Genomic DNA, 18,903 nt, shown 5'->3' on the forward strand with positions numbered 1-18,903 from the left:
AAGTGGCCAGTTTATTGGACCAGACCGGACCGCTTGGTTCAATCCCTAATCCCAAAAAATGGGAAACAATCCTCCAGGTCCGGTTCCCGATTCCTAGGTAGAACCGGACCAAACCGGGAATGGAACCGGAGTGAACTAGGAACCGGTCACCCCTCCTTGGGGGCTCAAATTGGCATGTGACCGTCGTTGGTCGCACGTGATCGGGGCATCCGCGAAAAGGTAGAGGTGGGGTCGGGGCGGGAAAGCTGGTGACGGTATATTATTGTCTTCTTCCCGCCTCGGGGCAGGCCTTCCGTTTAAAAAATTCAACCCTCCGGTTTCTCTCTTTTTTCTATTTATTTACTTTTCTCGTGAAATATCGACGCAAAAATGAAATTAATGTAAACCCTATAAAGAAAAAAAAAAAAAAAAAAAAAACCCCACCGTTTCAAGAACTCCCGTCTCTTCCCGTCTCCCAAATCATCCCATCTCTTCCTTCTCTCCTCCGGTCGTTCCGCCGGCCGCGACGTTGGAGCCACCACAAGCCGAGCTCGCCGGCGGCGACCCACCTGCCTACGCCGTTAACCCCAAGGCTCGTCGCGGCCCTCCCTTGACGCCTCGGCCGCCGCCACCGCTCGTGCTTGTCGACTCATACTCCGGCGTTGCATCAAGTATCAATCGGTTTTTTCCCTTTCTTTTCCTTCAGTTCTTTTTGTGGGTCGAAATCTCTTCTTCTTCTTTTTTTCTCTTTTGCTGATTTCTAGCTTTTGTTTCATGGGTCACGTTTCTTGCTGTCGCTCCTATCTGATGTGCCAAGGTTTTCTTGGTTTGCGCGTACGTTGTTCTTTAGCATTTCGGCGGTTGCCCATAATTTCGTTGTCCCAGTAGTGGTCGAGAAGTTTGGATGATCGTAAAGAGCAGGCTTTAGATTGATGTAATCTGTTCAGATTATGAGGGGACAGAACTTGATGCTGTGAAAAACAGAGCGGATTGTGAAAGACAAGTAGAAATGTTAATGTTGTTTTTCACTCAAATGTTGTAACGATGACAAATATTTTTCCTTTATATTTGGTGCGAAAGAGAAAAAAGAGTATAATAGTGTTCAGAGTCCACCCATTATTCTCACCACTCAATGCGTTGTGCATTTATCGTAAAGTTTGTACTTTGATCTTGAATTTAAAGGAAGCCTGCCAAACGCGCAGGTCTAATTTGGAGTTCTATGATCATGTTTGGTTTTGACTACTACTGCAGGATAATGGAGTTCGAGGACGGGTATTCGGCGCAGAAGCTGTTCCATCAAGGTTACTCCTACACATATGATGACGTCATCTTCCTCCCGGGGTATATAGGATTCCCAGTGGAACAGGTTGACCTCTCCACCAAGCTCACCCGCAACATCTCCCTCAACATCCCATGCGTCTCCTCACCAATGGACACTGTCACAGAATCCTCCATGGCCCGAGCCATGGCGGCTCTTGGTGGCATTGGCATCATTCATGCCAATATTCCTCCCTCTGACCAAGCCTCCCTGGTCAAAGCGGCCAAATCCTCCCGCTTCCCAGTCCTTTCCAATCCTGTCTTTCGATCCCCCTCTGATTCCATCATCTCCCTTGAGAATTTTGCTGACGCTCCTTGCATCCTGGTCACAGACTCTGGTGATTGCCATGGAAAGTTGGTGGGCTATGTGACCAAGTCTGGTTGGATGAACCTCACAGACAAGGAAACACGGTTGGCTAATTACATGGTCAAGTCCTCTGATTTGGCCCCTTGGGATTGTGATTTGGCAAAGATGATTTGCTACTTTGAGGAGAAGGCAGGGAATGAATTTACGCCGATAGTGAAGGGAGGAGAGATAGTAGATGTCGCAGGGAGAGAGGATGTGGAGAGGTTGAGAGGGTACCCCAGATTGGTGGGAGGGGGTTCAGTGGATGCAAATGGAGAGTGGATGGTGGGAGCAGCAATTGGGACAAGAGAGGCCGATAAGGAGAGGCTGCAGCACCTCATCAAGGCTGGTGTCAATGTGGTGGTGCTCGACAGTTCTCAGGGAAATTCCCTTTATCAGATTGACATGATCAAGTACGTGAAGAAAACGTACCCTGAGTTGGATGTCATTGGTGGCAACGTTGTCACAATGTACCAGGCAGATAATTTGATCAAGGCTGGGGTTGATGGTTTGAGGGTTGGCATGGGGTCTGGTTCTATTTGTACCACCCAGGAGGTCTGCGCCGTTGGACGTGGACAGGTATAACTTCTTTATAGACTATTTCTTTGTTTTCCATTTACTGTTGTGCTGAGATGATGGCATGAGTACTGTCCTTGAAGTAATATCGTTAATGTTCATTTAGATTGTTTCCCTTAAGCACTCATTCTGATTAAGATTTCTTTAATTACCTCATTTGTGTAAACTTTTCAGGCTACTGCTGTCTACAAGGTTTCATCCCTTGCTTCTCAATATGGTGTGCCAGTCATTGCTGACGGTGGCATTTCGAACTCAGGGCACATCGTCAAAGCTTTGTCCCTCGGGGCATCCACTGTGATGATGGGAAGCTTCCTAGCTGGAAGTGCTGAGGCTCCTGGTGCTTACTACTGTTTAAGTGTAATTTTCTGCTCTCAAGAAGATGCCACATTTGTCTCATTGGTGAAAAATGATCTCTCTTTCCTTTATATCTCTTTTGGTATTGACATGTGGTGTGGTCAGATGAAGAACTTTGAATATCTTGCTGGAGCGTTTTGTGAGTCTTATGTCTTTGTATTCTGCACCATGTTACATCTTACTATTGAGAATGAAACCTTATGTCTTGTTTGCAAGTGGTTATGAATTACTTTTGGTCAATTGAACATTCCTTTTCACGTGATCTCTAATTAAAATTTTTTATAACTTTCCTATGCATAGATACTCTGTTGGTTAGAGTTTCAAAATGAAGCTTTCACTTGTTCTGTCTTTTGTATCCTCTAGCATTTGAAGAAATAAATGCAAGAATTGAGATCATAAACCTTTATTAAAACCAAACTTTTGGCTTAGGGAATTATACACGTTATTTCTTTAGCAGTAATTTGATTAAAATCTTTCAGAAGCACTTAAAAGGAAAGCTGAGAATTCTATTAGTTTCTGTCCAAGAACAGATCCAAACAAATATTTGATATGTCATTTGACGTTCCTGTAAGGGTTAACATGGCAGGGCATGCGTTATACTTCATAACTTCTGTTTACATGGACTTACAGGTACCTCTTGCCTTCCCAAGCCAGCAAAAAGAAACTACTTCTTATATATGGCTATCCTTTTTTTGGAACATGTCAGCTTGTCCTGTCACGTGACCCAATGGATGCAGGGTTAAAATTTTGCTTTTATCTAGCTTCGCAGCAGAATTAACTACCGTGTGCATCACGTAATTGATACAAATGCATAAAATTGATTTAGTCTAAGTGTTGATTTGGCTGTCACATGAAAAGTTGGTTGTAGACTTGGTCTTTTTTTAAAATTGTGTCAGCAGAAACCTTTTGGCAATTGAACAGATAAGTTTGCATTTATGATCTTTGTATGAACTCTTTTGGTTCCTATGGATGATTTCTTCTGTCCTATTTTAGTGAAGTGTCTTTTGGCTTATTCAGGATGGCCGTCGATTGAAAAAGTACCGAGGCATGGGTTCACTTGAGGCGATGACTAAAGGGAGTGATGCAAGATACTTGGGTGACACATCCAAACTAAAGATTGCCCAGGGGGTGGTTGGGGCAGTTGCAGATAAAGGATCTGTCTTGAAGTTTGTCCCTTATACCATGCAAGCTGTTAAGCAAGGTTTCCAAGATCTTGGAGCTCAGTCTTTAAAAGATGCTCATGACATGACAAAAACAACACTGAGGCTAGAGGTATGGTCATTCTATAGTGTTACAATTTCTAAAGAGGTTTGTTTTGGTTTTTACTTTTCTCAAAAGTTTTAATAAGTTGTCTGAATTTTGGTTGGTGCTTGAAGTTTAATTGTCTGAAAAGATCACAGGACATTTTCTCTTTATTTATCGGAATCTGTCGAATGGTGCCGTTAGGGTAATTGTTAAGTAATTAATTAAGGGAGCATTACAGTTTATGATGCTTTAAAATATTATATAGTAGGCTCAAGGAGTGCCCAACAGGATCCTTTATCCGAGAGCATTCCCTTTCTCTTTGAAACATTGTTTGTTGAAGGAGAACTGAGAGATTATTGTTTTCCTCATGAATAATGTTGTTTGAAATCTTTTGATGAAACTGAGGAAAATGGCACTATCATATGGGTATTTTACATTAACAATAACAGTACCCATTCATCATTTATTGTGTAAGTGAACGCTTGTTATAAAATTTCCCATTGCAAAGAGCCTTATGGGGTATAATCATCGTGAAGAATCCTTGACCGGTAATGATTGATAGAATAATTTTAACATGATTGTTGGAAATTTGTTGCAATAGAAGACACTTCCAAATATAACTGAACACTGAGAGAAATGTGGCCCTCTATGTCCTTTCTTTCATATAGACTACAAAAGGCCGATGGATCTGATTGATAATTTAGCTGAACTTCACTGTTTAGCATTCGTGTACCTCTTGCCTGATTTACCATTCGAAAGCCAAACCTCGTACCATATGGAAATTAGATCATAACAGCCCATTGTTTGTGGTGGAAGCTTTAGTGAAACGAGTAATTGTTTGGTCTGTTTGTAACCTCTCGCCTGTGCTTATGAGGCTTATAATTGTGCGGTTCTCTTATGCTCTTGTTTTGTTACAGGTAAGAACAGGAGCTGCACAAGTTGAAGGCGGAGTCCACGGGCTGGTCTCCTTTGAAAAGAAACCGTTCTGAGATTCGTCTTCCCGTTGGAAGTTGATCTTGCCAGGTAAAGCAATATCAAATTGAAGGAGCTGGCAATTGAATGAGCCATCCATTGTGTTATTGGCATTGAATGAGAAAGAACTGTTAGGGAGTAGCTCATGGTCGCCAGAGCTGTCTTTGCTTTCGTTGGAACTTATCTCAGAGCTTTTTTCTTTTTTTCTGGCCCTCACTTATCTTAAGGTAACATGGCAAATTATATCAAAGCTATTTGTCTGTGATTCTTACATGAGGATAGGCAGGGGTCGAAGCGGGGCAGAGCCGGGGTGGGTTTTTATTATTTAGTAGTTCCGCTATTAACTTGATCAAGATCTGTACCATTCACATTGTATTTTATCGCATTTTTCAGTTTTCATTTTCACAGACAATGGAAATGAAAATATTTTTGTCTTCATTTTCTGTTTTCTTGAAAATGCATTTGGCCTTATATTTTTATCACTGCAGAATCACATGTGATTACCCTGGAATGAATTGAAATATATATACTGAACAGAGAGTTTTGATGAAATGTATCTCACGTAACATAATCATAATTTCTCACATACCAAAGAGGGCCTTAAGGTCTGGTCCATCAATTTGTCTTTCAGCCTTGTTGGATTCCCTTTACTTGGTGGTCCATGCTCTTTGCACGCAGTTCTACTTCTTCCTTGGTCAACTTACCTAATCTTTTTCCCAGTTTCCGTTTCTTTTCTCTAGTTGCGTGCCTGTTGTTCAGTCAATTTGATTGTTTTTGTCTTCGTTTTGTCGATTAACAGTAATAAACAACAATCAAGCTTTTATCCCATTAAGTGGGATCGGCCATGTGAATCCTGTCACGTCATTGCGCTTGATTCTTTATTAGATGTTCCGATTCTTTCTTCTCATCTCCTACATTCTTCCAGCCCCATCCCTGCTCCTTTCAACGAATGGATCCAATCCTTGATCACGTCTACTCGCCAGGGCGTTGAAGGCCTTTTGTTCAAACTGGCCAAATCGTCCTCCTATATGCACAGAACGAATCTATATATCCGCACATGAAAGGCGCAACAACGTTGATCGCATCTAATAAAATGTAAATTGCAAGAGCTTCTGTTGATTCGCATGCGATGCTTTAACCAAATTTCATGCAGACAGTTTCGTTACAATGCAGACAGCTCATAGCGTCGGCTTGAACTTAAACAGATGAGGCTGTGTGAGGACACGTATGAAACAATCTGAAGAGAAGAAACTTAAAACAATGTTTTGCTGAAGTGGAAGGAAATTTGCAGCTTTGAACCATGTCTTCTTAAACCTCCTCTAGTCCCAAATCCTTCTTCAGAGCTTTGGACCTTGTCTTGTCTTCTCTTCTTGAGACCCTCCCACCCTATTCGAAGGGGGGTCATCATATGTTCCAACCGGTTCCTACGACAAAACCGGACTCCAATGATTGATTCACTTCCAAAGATTCTTTAACTTCTGAATAACAAGCTTTAGTTCGTAAAGCAAACGTCATAACCGCACTAATCAACAAAAATGTACATAAAAACCTGCTTCACTGTTGCGTCCAAATATCACAGCTCCATACCATACAAAACAATGACACTGCTTAGAGAGACCCAATTAATGAAACCTCACTAACCTTCATGTTCAAATTGTCCTTATATGTCGTATACCTAATCCACCAAATCACGCCAAATCTTACCCAATTGTCATACTTTTTATCACTTACTAACTAAAAACAAGAAGAAAATGATGACGCGAAAGTTTTTTAACGTGAATATGGGTGCGAATGAAAATGCGAAATCCTGAAATTCCCTGGCCCGAGTGGCCCTTATTTGGCTTCTGGGCTTTGCACTGCATTCTATATTTCGAGCCGGGCCTTTTAGTGTCAATGTACCGAGCCTGAAATGGCTCAGCCCGAAATATCTTAGGGCGCGTTTAACGATTCTGTTCCCAAGAAATTCGATTCGATCGTAACCGATTCTTTTTATTCTCGTTCGAACCGATTCTAAGCATTTTAAACCGTTTGGTAATTGTCCAAAATTTCGATTCTCGGAATAGAATTGCGTTTGGTATCGTGTTCATTAATTCTTTCCAAATCAATTTCTTTTAATTTTTAAATAATTTTTTTACTTTTTTCCTTTGTTTTCTTTTCTTTTTTTCATTTTTTCATTTTTTTCTTTTCATTTTCCTTTTTTTCTTTTCTTTTTCTTTTTTTTTCCTTTTTTCTTTTCTTTTTCTCATCTTCTTCTTCTTCTTCCGCCTTGGCGACCTCACCGGAGCGTCGCCGACCCTCGGCGAGGCGGGCCCTCGTCGGCCGAGCCTCGCCGCAGCCGGCGAGGCTCGCCTAGCCCCGCCGAGGCTCGGCCGAGCCGTGTCCGGCGAGGCCGAGCCCCACCGGTGGCCGAGCCGACCTCGTCGGGGTTGGGCGAGGCTCGCCAGCCACCGGCGGGCCGGGCGAGCCTCGCCTAGCCACCTAGTGGGGGTCCGGGCATCACGAGGCTCGCTTGACCCTACCTGGGCCTCCGGCGAGCTCGCCGGACCTCGCCCGGGTCGGCAAGCCTCCAGCCGAGCTCGCCGGGACCGGCGGACGGCGGCCCGGCGGTGGCGGACGGCGGACGGTAGCGGGCGATGGTGGATGGCGGTCGCGAGATGGCCGAAGGAAGAAGAAAATTTATTGATTTTGATTCTCAAATTCGTTCTCGAACAAGAATCAACTTTTTTTTTATTCTTGATTCTCGTTCCCAATCTATTCCCGGGAACAAAAATTTACCAAACGCGATTCTAGGCCGAAACCGATTCCGAGAACAAAGAATCGGGAATTTGGCACTTGTTTGGATGGTTACCAAACATGCCCTTACTTTTCCTATGTTTTTAATTATGAAAAAATTGAAAATTCAAGGTAGATGATTAAAAACTGTAACAAATTTAAAGTTTAAAGTTGTTGAACATCAGAGGTAAATGCGTGGCCCCTCCAAAGCAAACAGTATAAGTGAGAAGATTTTTCATGTGATGGTTCTACCAAGCGACAATGTCACGCGGGGTAAAAAGTTAATCAAGAGTTAATATTCTAAAATTTAAAGTCTATTTGGTAACAATTTTGTTTTCATAAATAATTTCAAAATTTCGAGAATAAAAATATGTTTGATACAATCATTTTTTTTCTAATTATGCTTTCTTTTTAATTTTACAAGTTTTTGAGCATTTGAGAGAGTTTGATAAATGCCAAGCTTAGGGACCATCGCCCTGCCAAGGGATGAGGTCAAGCCTCGTCTAGCCAAGGTGATCGACTAGATCGAGGAGGAGGAAGAAGAAAATAATGAAAAGAAAAGAAAATTGCTTGATTCTTAAATTATTTTCGGGAACAAATAAATAACTTTAATTTATTTCTTAATTTTACTTCAAACCTATTTTTAGGAATAAAAAAATTAATCGATGTTACTAAACAAACTTCTATTTTTGTTTTTTTATTCTAAAAAACAAAAGAATACAAAATCAGTCAAGAATTGACCGGTTACTAAACAGGATCTAAGCGTTAAGATCAGATGAAGATGACGCCGATTATGCAATTGGTCAATTTATCGCATGAGTCGCGTGTGATAAAACACCTAAAATACTTTCCAGGGAAACCAAGCCGACGCCATCGTTACGTGGGAAACATCGGATGCTTTCGGAGAGGAGCGGAGGGAAAGGGTTTTGAAAATTCACACGCGCACACGACAAGCTTCAGCAAGTGCCACTCCTACGGTCTCGTCTCCCACCTGCCTTTCCACCTACTCTCTCTTTATAAAACCTTCCTTCATTGTATTCACGAAAACTTCTCCGTTTTCTTCGCACACAGACGTACAGACATTCACAGAGAAAGAGAGAGAGTAGGCTGCGAGATTTGAGGGAGGGTCCATCATGGCTTCTGCTGCTAAGAGGAGGAAAGCCGCCAGGAAGAAGAAGAAGGAGCTGGAGAGCCACGTCGCCAGCAACTCTCACGGTGATCTCTCGCTCTATCATCAATTGCATCGTTCACCTCTCGCCTTCTCTTTTTCCTGTGAATTTCGTTTGGTGGGTACTCGCCAATGTCGTTTGGTTTTGCTAGATGTTTATGCATTTGTCTCTGCGTGTGGCTGATCTGATGGCTTATCTTTCGAAAATTTTCAAATCTTGATTTAGCTCGTGACCCTTTAAACCTGTGATGCTGAGTTTTTTTTTGGGTTTTTGTTTTGGTTGTGGGGTTGGATATTCGGTGATTTCTTTCATTAATTCGTTTCCTTATCTTGGGGTACTTTTTGGGATTAGAAAATGGTGATCTGATGAGTGATGGCTTATCTGATGGCTTATCTTTCAAAAATTTTCAAATCTTGATTTAGCTCGTGACCCTTTAAACCTGTGATGCTGAGTTTTTTTTTGGGTTTTTGTTTTGGTTGTGGGGTTGGATATTCGGTGATTTCTTTCATTAATTCGTTTCCTTATCTTGGGGTACTTTTTGGGATTAGAAAATGGTGATCTGATGAATGAGAACGAGAAGGATAGTGATGGCGGTGTCCAGAGTAATTCCCCACATCTGAGGACCACCCTCACTCGTTCGATGAGGGCAAGGAGGGTTTGAAGAATGGAGAATCGCCGACCCTTCCGCATGCATCTACGGACAAGCCTCTAGAGCCAAATGCGGCTGTTCAGATTGGTGACGAAATGGAAGCCGGAGATGATTTACGGATTGAGCGGAGGGATGTTGAGGAAGCTGTCGGCAAAGAAAACGATGGCCTAGGAAGTGAGTTAAAGTCTAACGGTATTCTTACAGTTGAGATTGTTGAGAAGGAGGAAACCGAGGAAGAGTCGGAGGGCACAAGCGTCTCCATCGAAAGGCTTAAGGCTGCAAAGGAATTCTGCAATGGAGAGAGCGAGACTTTGCCCATGGCGAATTCGGCAGAGAAGCCGGTACTTTGCTTGTTTTTGATCAAGTGTAGCCCCCAATTTCATGACCCATTTTGAATTTTATGCATTGGAAACGGAAGTCACTTGATAAATTGTTGCATTTTGCTCTGCAGCCTGAGGTACCGATGATTCCGACGGTGGTGCGGAAGACTTCATGGATGAATTGCTGTGGATTGCTTGATCTCATAAGTGAATCCAGGACATAATTTTCAGGTTTTCATTTTCCCGTATCCTGGAAAATTGGTATGATGGTTCCATGGCAAAGAAGAGTTATCCATTGCATTCTATAGCTGTAGAAGCAAGGCATTGTAGTATATAGCAGTATTCACGTGCTTATCGAGGAGTGTCTCAACTCTTTGAGGCCTCAATTGTATCCTTTGAGGCTAGGCTAGTGCTGAAGAACTTGACCATACTCATGTTGCATTCCCTCTTTCTATAAATTTAGCTGTTACTTCTGGATACTTACATCTTTCCTATCTAAATAACTGGGTACTTAGCTCGGTCATTGTGAAATTACTCAAGGTCTGTTGTATGCGGGACTGAGGAGTTCCTCTCAGTTCCCTTTTCTTGCTTTAAGACTGCGAGTCACAGCAAACGACGTTAAAGTACTTGAACCGAGAAGTTAGCAGCAGCAGTTTGCTACGGCTCAGGAGCAGTTCTATACTCAGTCACTCTTAGATTATTTGTTCATGCAGAATGAACTTTCACCTATTCATGTTTTGATTGGTTTGGATTACCTTGTTCGCCATTCCTTGTAACAACCGTGTATATGTTGGCCAAAGGGAATGACAGACTTCATTGAAACATACGTGGCTTTCCTTCTGTCGATTCTGATCAACAGATCTGTCGGAGCTTCCTCTGAACGTGAGCTCTCAAGTTTGATTCCTTACATTTGTCATTTAGGATGCAGGAGAGAACTGGAATCGGTTCCGTTGAAAGACAGTAACAAAGAACCGACGTTTTGTTAGTTTGATGATTTCGATCCCTTACACCCAACAAAGAACCAACAGTTTGTTAGTTTGATGGTTTCGATCCCTTACACTGGTAAGTGTCCGGGGAATAGGGATGCAGGTGGTCCAGAAAATTAGAGGATGGTGTGATCTTTTCACGTGATTTGGATGTTATGATGCTTAGTCCTCGTGCACGCGAAGCGCTTTTCGTACCATTTTGTTCTATATGGTGTTTCAAAGGTTGTGATGTTTTCCCCTGAAAAAGAACTCGGTGTATGTGAAGTACTGGTGTGCTGTATACTGGAAGTTCCAGTGCTTGAATTGCCACTGTGATTTTCTGCTGAACGATTTCACTTTTGACCATTTTACGAATTTTTTCTATCATCAACTTCGACAATTTCACCCAATTTTAACTATTTTTTTTTTGTAGCTTGATTGCCTGAGAAAACATAGAAGAATTCAGATATTTTATAGGGAAGAAGTAATTGATAGGGGAAGGGAAGGATAAAAATAACTACCTTGTTAGTGAAAGATTATTCAAGAATGTGTCTGTAGCCTCCATTTCATGCGGAACACCTCAATTTTCATAACCAATTTTAAGAAAAGTAATTAAATACATTCAGAAAAAGGAGAAAATACAATATAAAATTTTAAATTATACTTACAATGACATCAATATCTCAAAAACCCCCAAATTTATATTATGGAGTTTGCCAATTGTGATATCAATACTCCAATTTTTCTGTTGTCTCTTATCATTAAAACTCCAAACTTGTATCAGTCATTATAGAAATAGATTATGAATTTGCGGCGTTGGTTCTACAATAGGCATAGTTTGTGGTTTTGGATGATATTAATCCTAGTAACCAATGGTGGAGTGTATTTACCTCATAAATTCTACCACAACTTGGTTGAAATCCTTACATAATTAAACATCGAGCAAATGAAAAATATGCAAAGAATAAGATAGTTTCCTAAAAGATATTACTTAAATGATTTCTAAACTTTGGTCCGATGGACAATGTTGTTTTTGAACTTTTAGTAAATATTCAATCTAATTCTTAGGCTATGTGAAAATATTAAATATTATTCTTTCATTAATTTAAGTTAACGTAATTTGCTGATTTGGCTTTTAATTGGGTTGGTTGAATGGTAGATAAAAAAACAAAGGTTAATGTGGATTATCCGCATAAGATATTTAATATTATTATTCCATTAATTTAAGTTAACAGAATTTGTTTATTTGGCTTTTAATCGGGTCAATTGAATGGCATATAAAATAATAAGGTGATACATGGATTATCCACGTAAGATATTCAACTTAATTCAGGATATAATAATCCATGTTAGCAATTGACATTGATGATTATTTTTGCAAATTGAACAAATTAAAAGGACTATTATATTTTAATAAGAGTATAATATCTTATGTATATAATCCACATGTAACAATTTTTTTCTTTTGTTTCGACATATCAAATTCGAAGAAAAATCAGCAAATTCGATTTACCTGAATTAATGAAAGGACAACATTAATTTTTTTATATAGTTTAGGGAGTAAATTGAGCATGTACTAAAAGTTCATGGATTGTATTAAATAAATTAAAAATCTAAAGATGATATTGCATATTAGGTCAAACTTCTAATTTCAAAATTTTCAAATTGCGAATCAAGCCGGTTTGTCTACTTTTTCATTTAGTGTAAAAAATAAAAAATTTGATGATAAAAACATAGACGTCACATCATTTTATTATATAAAAATATTATTTTTCATTAAGATAATCACAATTCAACTCTCGTTGGGTACACCTAGAACCTACCTTGATAAACCTTCAACTTTAACATTTATCCCCATTTTACCTTTTATCTTATAAAATAACTTCAATTTTAGGTTTAATCCCAATTCTACCACAAATATTTTTTAGTCTTATGAAAAACCCCTAACTTTAGGTCTTGTCCCAAATGTTACCCTAAAATATTTATAGTCTTATAGAAATCACAAAACTTTTATTTGAGTCAAAATCTACCTATATTAATCATCCATCCAAAATTTCTCATTGACAATTGATAAATGAAAACTTCAAAGTACAAGCTTTGTCAATGTCCCAAGCGTGAGAGATGGAACATTTGATGACTACAAGATCACCAAGGGTGATTTGGATGGAGGGTTAAAGGAGAGTAGATTGGAGATTCAAGTAAAAGTTGGTGATATTTTATGAGAAAAAAATTAAAGTGAAATTGAAACTAGATCTAAATTTGATATTTTTTACAAGCTAAAAAAAAATTAGGATGGAATTAAATTGGACCTAAAGTTGATGGTTTTTTTATGATACAAAAAAAAGTTTAGAGTATGAATAGGATTGAACCTAAAGTTGAGAGTATTTTATGAGACAAAAATGGTTAGGATAGAAAGTTGGACATGATTGAAAATTAGAAGTTTTTTATGAGACAAAAGGTGGAATTGGGATAAGAACTAAAATTAAAGGTTCTTAGGTATTAAGCCTATCAACTTAAAGTAATCGGTTTCTTACCAAATTTTTTTTTTTAAAGTAATCGGTTTTGATTAGGGGTGTCCAGAAACCCAATTCAACCCGACCCGAACACAATCCAAACACCAACTGAACATAAAATAAGTTGAGTATGTATCTTGGGTCTTAATATTGTTTGGATAACGATTATAAAACAAGCAAATAAACATATTTTCGGTCGGGTTAAGATTGAAACATTGTTTGGCCGTGAATACGTTATTTACTTTGAACAATGAAACAAACATGTTCTCATCTCGACCAAACACAAAAAACTCCACACCCAAAGCCGAATACATCAGACCCCGACGACACTGCCTTCTCGCTGTCTCCTCTCGTTGACTCCACCGCCGTCGGCGATTGTGCCTTCTCCGCTCATCGACTCCGCCGCTGCCGCTGCCGTCGACTCCGCCGCCGCCCTCTTCTTGGCTCTCGCATTCTAGGGTTTCGCTTCGCAGTAAGATCTTCGCCCATCACTCCTCTTTCGAGCCATCTTCGTCCCCAATTTGCAGCCAGGGAATCAAGCTCTGGCGGTACATCGTCTCGCCTTACAATCGTTATTACAGGCACCGCCCTCTCTTCCCTTTTTTTTTTTTTTTCCCTTCTTCTGGGTTTTCGTTTTCTCGTCGCCCTTCGTCCTAATTTTCGGGCTTTCGTTGGAAAGCTCGGAGCTTGCTCTGTTTTTCTGTCCAATGTTTGTGACGAGAGAGCGACATGGAATCTCACGGTGCTTTGCTTGGAACTCCGTGTGTTCTTCTGATCATTCTGTGTTTGCTTTTTATGTGGTTTCTGGGAGAATCTTGACCATCTTCCTTTCCTCTCTCTTTCTCCGTTCTGTTCACTAATCTTGCTTTCCTCTGCGAAAAAACCAATCAGAACAGGGGTCTTGATTTGGTTAGAGAAGTCGTACATTCCACAATGGGGTCTTTTGGAAAGAGGAGAACTTATGATACTGTCTGAACTTTGTTGAAAGTGCATGCATTTGCTGTCAATGTTGTTGTACGCTTTTAAAAAAGTGTGATCCTGATGCTTCAAAAGGGTTATTCTATCCCAACTTTGAATAGGCAACATTTGCAGATAATGGAAATAGAATGATAAAATTGTGGGACTAGTGCCAAATGTCAATTGTGGAACGAAGGGCTCATGGCAAGAAAAGCTTTGGATCTTGTTTGCTGTATATGTACTTCTAATTTGAAAGAATGTTCGAAAACATCATGGAAGCAGAGCTGAATTTCAAGCTCAAAAGTTACCCAGTGATCACTTTCACAGTTGAATTTGAATCTCATCTTGTTTGACCTCTGGGTCTCATTTTACTATGGAAGTGTGTCAGTAAATAAGCTTAACCTTTTCCAGATGGAGCTGAATAAGGGATGATTTCAGTGTTAGAAAGGAAATTTGGAATGATTCTTCTATTTTTTGTTTTTTTAATAAATTGTTGACAGTATGTGCTTATAGATAATTAACAAATAAATCTAGTTCCTAGGCATGCTATGTAGTATTGTGATGCTTCAAAATTTGGTTGAGTTGATCTCTTAAAACTAGCAGAGGAACCCAATGGGAAATTTGTTCGACGATAAAGAAAAGGCGAGAAGGGGAAAAAGAAAATAGAAAAAAAGCGTAAACCTGAAACCCGAACCAACCTGACCCCAATTATTGCTTTGGATATTATGCTTTTCGGGTCGGGTCGATTCAGGTTGGAACACATTGCCTTATGATTCGGGTCGGGTTGGATAACGTCAAAACCCGACCTCACCTGACCCATTGACAGCCCTAGTCTGATCGCCGCATAAAAGTTGGCCATGCAGAATATCGAGAAAATTGCATTGCCTTTGAAGTAAAACTTTTCTTTTTGACAGTGCGACTCTCCTCTGTGCCGTGCCATTACTCTGCTTCACAGAATCGAGCGCTGCAAGTAGCATCTTCCTTCTCTCTTTTGTCGCTAGCGGTCCTTGATGAGTTGGATCTCCTTCGTCGTTCTTTGTCATTCTGATCTTGGTGAGCCCATAAATGTTAAGCTTCCTAGGCCCTTTTATATGATAGTCTTTACTGTGATTTAGCTGCCACTTTTTTTCTAAACAATGGATCAATAGAGAAATTTACCCTGATTCTGGGATTTTGATTTTCGGATGTTGGGGGCGTTTCGATTTGTTTTTGTGGGATTAGTTCTATGGGAGATGGCTAAAATTGGAAGGGTATGTGTAATTGTAGAGGTTGCTATGATTAGCACGCCAAGTGCTCGTTAAAATTTCCCAGAGAAAATTGTGTTGAACATCTCACTGGATAAGCATCTTTTGCGAATATATGCTAGTGATGACAGCAGTATATTAGATATGATGTAGAAAGGACCTTTTTTTTGGGTAAATTTGTCGTTCTTCTTGTTGTTTGTCATTTTTGATCTTGGGGATCCCATAAATGTCTAAGCTTCTCAGGCCCTTTTACATAGTGATCATTCCCTGCGCTTAGCTGCCGCTCTTTTTTTTTCCCAAACTACAGACTGACAGAGAAATTTACTCTGATTCTGGGATTTTGATTTTAGGATGTTAAGGGCATTTCGATTTGTTTTGTGGGATTGGTTCAATGGGAGATGGCTAGATCTTGGAGGGTATGTGTAATCACAGTGGTTGCTACAATCAGCCCGCCAGGTGCTCATTAAAATTGCCCAGAGAAAAGTGCATCGGATATCTCACTGGATAAGCATCTTTTGCGAATGTATACTACAGATGACAACAGTGAATTAGAGATGATGTAGAGAGGACCTTAAACAAGCACAGAATTATAGATTCTGTACCTGCAATTGTCCTGCTTTATTCCTGCTCTGGACTCAGTTAGTAAGAGGGCTTGTCAGGCTGTGGACCTCTGAGTCCATGATCGAATTTTGCATTGGCGTGCGTTGACGTACTGCTAGGTTGGTGCATCAACTGAGACTCTATATCAGGCTGCGAATCACATGGAAACACGATTTTCCCATTTGAGCAGTTTATGCTAGTTTTATCTGGAGAATTCTGTGGCCTCCTAGTGAATGAGCATGCTCACTCGAGTGCGTATAGTCCAAAAATCCATTTTTACCTGGTCATCTGTTAAAACACTTGGGTACGGATAGTGCTCCATGTTTTTTTGGAAAATGACTTCCACCTTTAAATTTAGGAAGTCGTTTTCCTTATTTTTAAACTTGGTATTTTCTGGTCAACTGAAGTCATTTTTCTTTGAGCAGCTTATTTTCCGACACCAAACACTAAAAAATGGAAAAAGAAGTTTTTTGGTAAAATATTTTCCTTCAAACAAATAGAGCCATAGTCAAAATTGAGTTTCGTCTTTCCAAAGTGCCCTTTCATCATAGTAGAAACATAATTGTTCATTAAGGACCACATATTTTATAAATAATTACTCATTTGCATGTATGCATAACCACCTAATTATGCGCGCGTGCATCCCCTTGAACCTTTTTTTCTTTTTTCACTAATTCCCCTTAACCATGGTTAACTATATATCCTAAAATAAATAGAACTAAAATAAATTTCTGAAATTCTTTCTTCTATATATTTATTTTCTTTTTTTTTTTAATTCTTTCTCTCCACCTTCTTTCTTTCATAAGTTCTAAGCTCCTTCCTTTCCTTCACCATAGGCAAACTTTGAACTCCATCGACGCCACTTTCAATATCACGATTGCTTGCCTTTCATCCAACTCTAGTGAGCTTTGATGAGTGGAAGATTGCCACCTGCCAAAGGAGTCGACGAATAGAAGAACTTCCTAGAACAGCCTAGCAAACTGAAGGTGACGGAGACCGGTGAGTGGAGGCAACGGACCACTGCCACCAACTGAAGCCATGGAAACTGATAACATAGCTTCAAGTGAACGATTCTCTCCTGAGATCCTGGGTTTTATGCAGCTTGCTATAGATCAGGTAACTGCCTGGCACAGCTGAATTGTATTGAGTTGATGTAATACTTGAGCTGAAGTTTGAGTCCGATTCGTTTGGTGCTATAATTCCATGGGAACTTGAAGAATGTATAGTTGAATTTGGACAAGAGATGTTGAAGAAGTGTTTCTGGATGCTTGGTAGGGCATCCATTGGTATCAACATTACATGCTGCAAAATCAGCGACAATCCCTAGAAGTATAGGTTTTCTTTCTTTCTTTTCATAGGTGGCAATTTATTGAAAGAAGTAGGTGAAAGTCTAGGTTTAAAGGAAAAACAAGCAAGGCAGATCCAGGTGCTGTAGGTTGGGAGGGAGGGATGGATGGGTTTAGGTGCTTTTGAGGCATCTTGTGAATGTGTAGTATGTACCTATCATAAAGATATGCAGTGGGTGATCGGTTTGCCAGGACAGTTGAATTGTTGGAGGCTTTGACCATTGGGATAGGACTCTGTGTTAGGTTTCATGAGGCACTTGAAGAGGCAAAACCAGAGAGGAATGAAGGAGCTGACCAGGAAGTGTTGCTTGACATTTAGTCCTTTTACCACCATTTGACTTTAGCACCTTGGGAGAATTTAAAACCAATTTTACTTGGAGCGAGAATAATGTGAACATCAGTTGTACCGATGGATAACTGGTTAGGAGGTTATTTTCTTTGGCCCAATGGTGTGGATATGGAAAATGAAAAAATCACGAGAAACACAGAGTTTACATAAGTTATTCAGTGGAATAGAGACAAAATCACAAGAAGCTGATTGTCAATTCTGATTTACGAGGGCTTCACAACAGTTTTAGGGATCTCTCTTTATCCATATATGCCATAACATTTGTAATGGAAAATGACCCAGAAGCTAAAACTCCAGGAAGCTTCTTGAATGTTTGAGTGAAACCTCATTAATGAAAGAAAAGCCTCCAAGGTACCCATGATAGGACACACTGGAATGAGCAACATGTAGTTTCTCAAATTGGTTCTTATTTTTGGTGTGCTGTTGTTAGAGCCATGTCTGTTTAACTGTTAGGTGGGATTTGCATCTGTATTACAGGATGACCATGTGGTGATGATCATCTCTTGGAAGTTGGTAACCATTATATTATATAGGACCTGCAACATCTGGATCATATAACTATTAGACATGCATTTGTTTCATTGGTAGCTGCATAATGATACTGAAATATTTTTACTTCTGGCAATGTGATGCGGATTTCCTCTTGAATTGGCCTTTTTGCACGCATGCGTGCATGAGAGAATTTTGACTCTTATTCTCATATTTTTTCTCTGAACAAGTAACAAGATCTATTTCTTTTCTTATATAAGGCAAAGCTTGCGTTGGACAGCCTTGAAGTTCCAGTTGGGTAAGATACTGGTTTTTAGTAACCAGGTGCAGTTCATATATGTTACTTTATTCTCTAATTAAAATGATTAGTTTTTCAGTCTTAATTAGTGAATGATTTCAGATTGGACTCTTTGACTAAACAGCTGTGTGATTGTTGAGGATGGGAACGTTATTGCGGCAGGAAGAAACCGGACTAATGAGACACGGAATGTATGTTTATCAATGCTTCTCCACCCCCTTATATAGATTTTGTCCAACGGCACTTTGTTATTGTTCCAAATTGATACACTTGAATTATCCACTTGTAGTTTATTGTCAATCATTTTATGTTTCTCCCTTAATAGGTATTTATTAGATAATAAAATAATATATCTCGTCAAATCTGTTAATAATTTGAATTTTCCATGCATAATTTGGCTGTAAGGGCTTTTGTTCCCATTACTCTTCATAAAATATGGCTGC

The 18,903-nt window shown here is 39.8% G+C and overlaps 4 protein-coding genes across 7 annotated transcripts in view; all 4 read left to right on the forward strand.

Annotated features, from left to right (window-relative positions):
- The first annotated feature begins 407 nt into the window (after positions 1-407).
- On the forward strand, positions 408-5,227 carry LOC104445102 (inosine-5'-monophosphate dehydrogenase). The gene is made up of 5 exons (XM_039313118.1): positions 408-650; positions 1,231-2,221; positions 2,393-2,575; positions 3,590-3,844; positions 4,735-5,227. Exons 2-5 carry the CDS (start codon positions 1,235-1,237, stop codon positions 4,804-4,806), a joined length of 1,497 nt encoding a protein of 498 aa, XP_039169052.1. The 5' UTR covers positions 408-650; positions 1,231-1,234; the 3' UTR covers positions 4,807-5,227.
- A 3,317-nt stretch (positions 5,228-8,544) lies between these two features.
- LOC104445103 lies at positions 8,545-10,523 on the forward strand. The gene is made up of 3 exons (XM_010058918.3): positions 8,545-8,776; positions 9,279-9,720; positions 9,831-10,523. Exons 2-3 carry the CDS (start codon positions 9,475-9,477, stop codon positions 9,921-9,923), a joined length of 339 nt encoding a protein of 112 aa, XP_010057220.2. The 5' UTR covers positions 8,545-8,776; positions 9,279-9,474; the 3' UTR covers positions 9,924-10,523.
- A 2,926-nt stretch (positions 10,524-13,449) lies between these two features.
- The window catches only part of LOC104431396 (tRNA-specific adenosine deaminase TAD2-like), a 59,351-nt gene continuing 53,897 nt past the window's right edge, over positions 13,450-18,903 (forward strand). For 2 of the 4 annotated variants that reach the window (XM_039313008.1, XM_039313009.1), the window contains exons 1-4: positions 13,450-13,725; positions 16,815-17,094; positions 18,423-18,460; positions 18,585-18,651. In XM_039313008.1, the coding sequence (XP_039168942.1) occupies positions 17,017-17,094; positions 18,423-18,460; positions 18,585-18,651 (183 nt within the window). In that variant the 5' untranslated portion in view covers positions 13,450-13,725; positions 16,815-17,016. Of the gene's footprint in view, positions 13,726-15,048; positions 15,188-16,814; positions 17,095-18,422; positions 18,461-18,584; positions 18,652-18,903 lie in introns of all 4 variants that reach the window. The other 2 variants (XM_039313010.1, XM_039313011.1) reach the window with 2 other exon arrangements.
- LOC108959688 (pentatricopeptide repeat-containing protein At5g46460, mitochondrial-like) overlaps positions 17,076-18,903 on the forward strand; it is a 91,082-nt gene continuing 89,254 nt past the window's right edge. Inside the window, exons 1-2 of the transcript XR_005551382.1 lie at positions 17,076-17,094; positions 18,423-18,460. The gene's annotated coding sequence lies outside the window, so the exon portion shown is untranslated. The remainder of the gene's footprint in view (positions 17,095-18,422; positions 18,461-18,903) is intronic.

The sequence above is a fragment of the Eucalyptus grandis genome, chromosome 5 (assembly GCF_016545825.1).
Source record: "Eucalyptus grandis isolate ANBG69807.140 chromosome 5, ASM1654582v1, whole genome shotgun sequence".
Classification (NCBI taxonomy): Eukaryota; Viridiplantae; Streptophyta; class Magnoliopsida; order Myrtales; family Myrtaceae; genus Eucalyptus; species Eucalyptus grandis.

What these genes read in the sequence shown, in the direction of transcription:
- LOC104445102 (XM_039313118.1), top strand. Translation starts at nt 1,235, where the DNA reads ATGGAGTTCGAGGACGGGTATTCGGCGCAGAAGCTGTTCCATCAAGGT. An exon ending in GCGCCGTTGGACGTGGACAG is followed by an intron (nt 2,222 to 2,392) that starts GTATAACTTCTT and finishes TAAACTTTTCAG; the next exon opens with GCTACTGCTGTCTACAAGGT. An exon ending in GTGCTTACTACTGTTTAAGT is followed by an intron (nt 2,576 to 3,589) that starts GTAATTTTCTGC and finishes TGGCTTATTCAG; the next exon opens with GATGGCCGTCGATTGAAAAA.
- LOC104445103 (XM_010058918.3), top strand. Translation starts at nt 9,475, where the DNA reads ATGGAAGCCGGAGATGATTTACGGATTGAGCGGAGGGATGTTGAGGAA. An exon ending in CGAATTCGGCAGAGAAGCCG is followed by an intron (nt 9,721 to 9,830) that starts GTACTTTGCTTG and finishes TTTGCTCTGCAG; the next exon opens with CCTGAGGTACCGATGATTCC.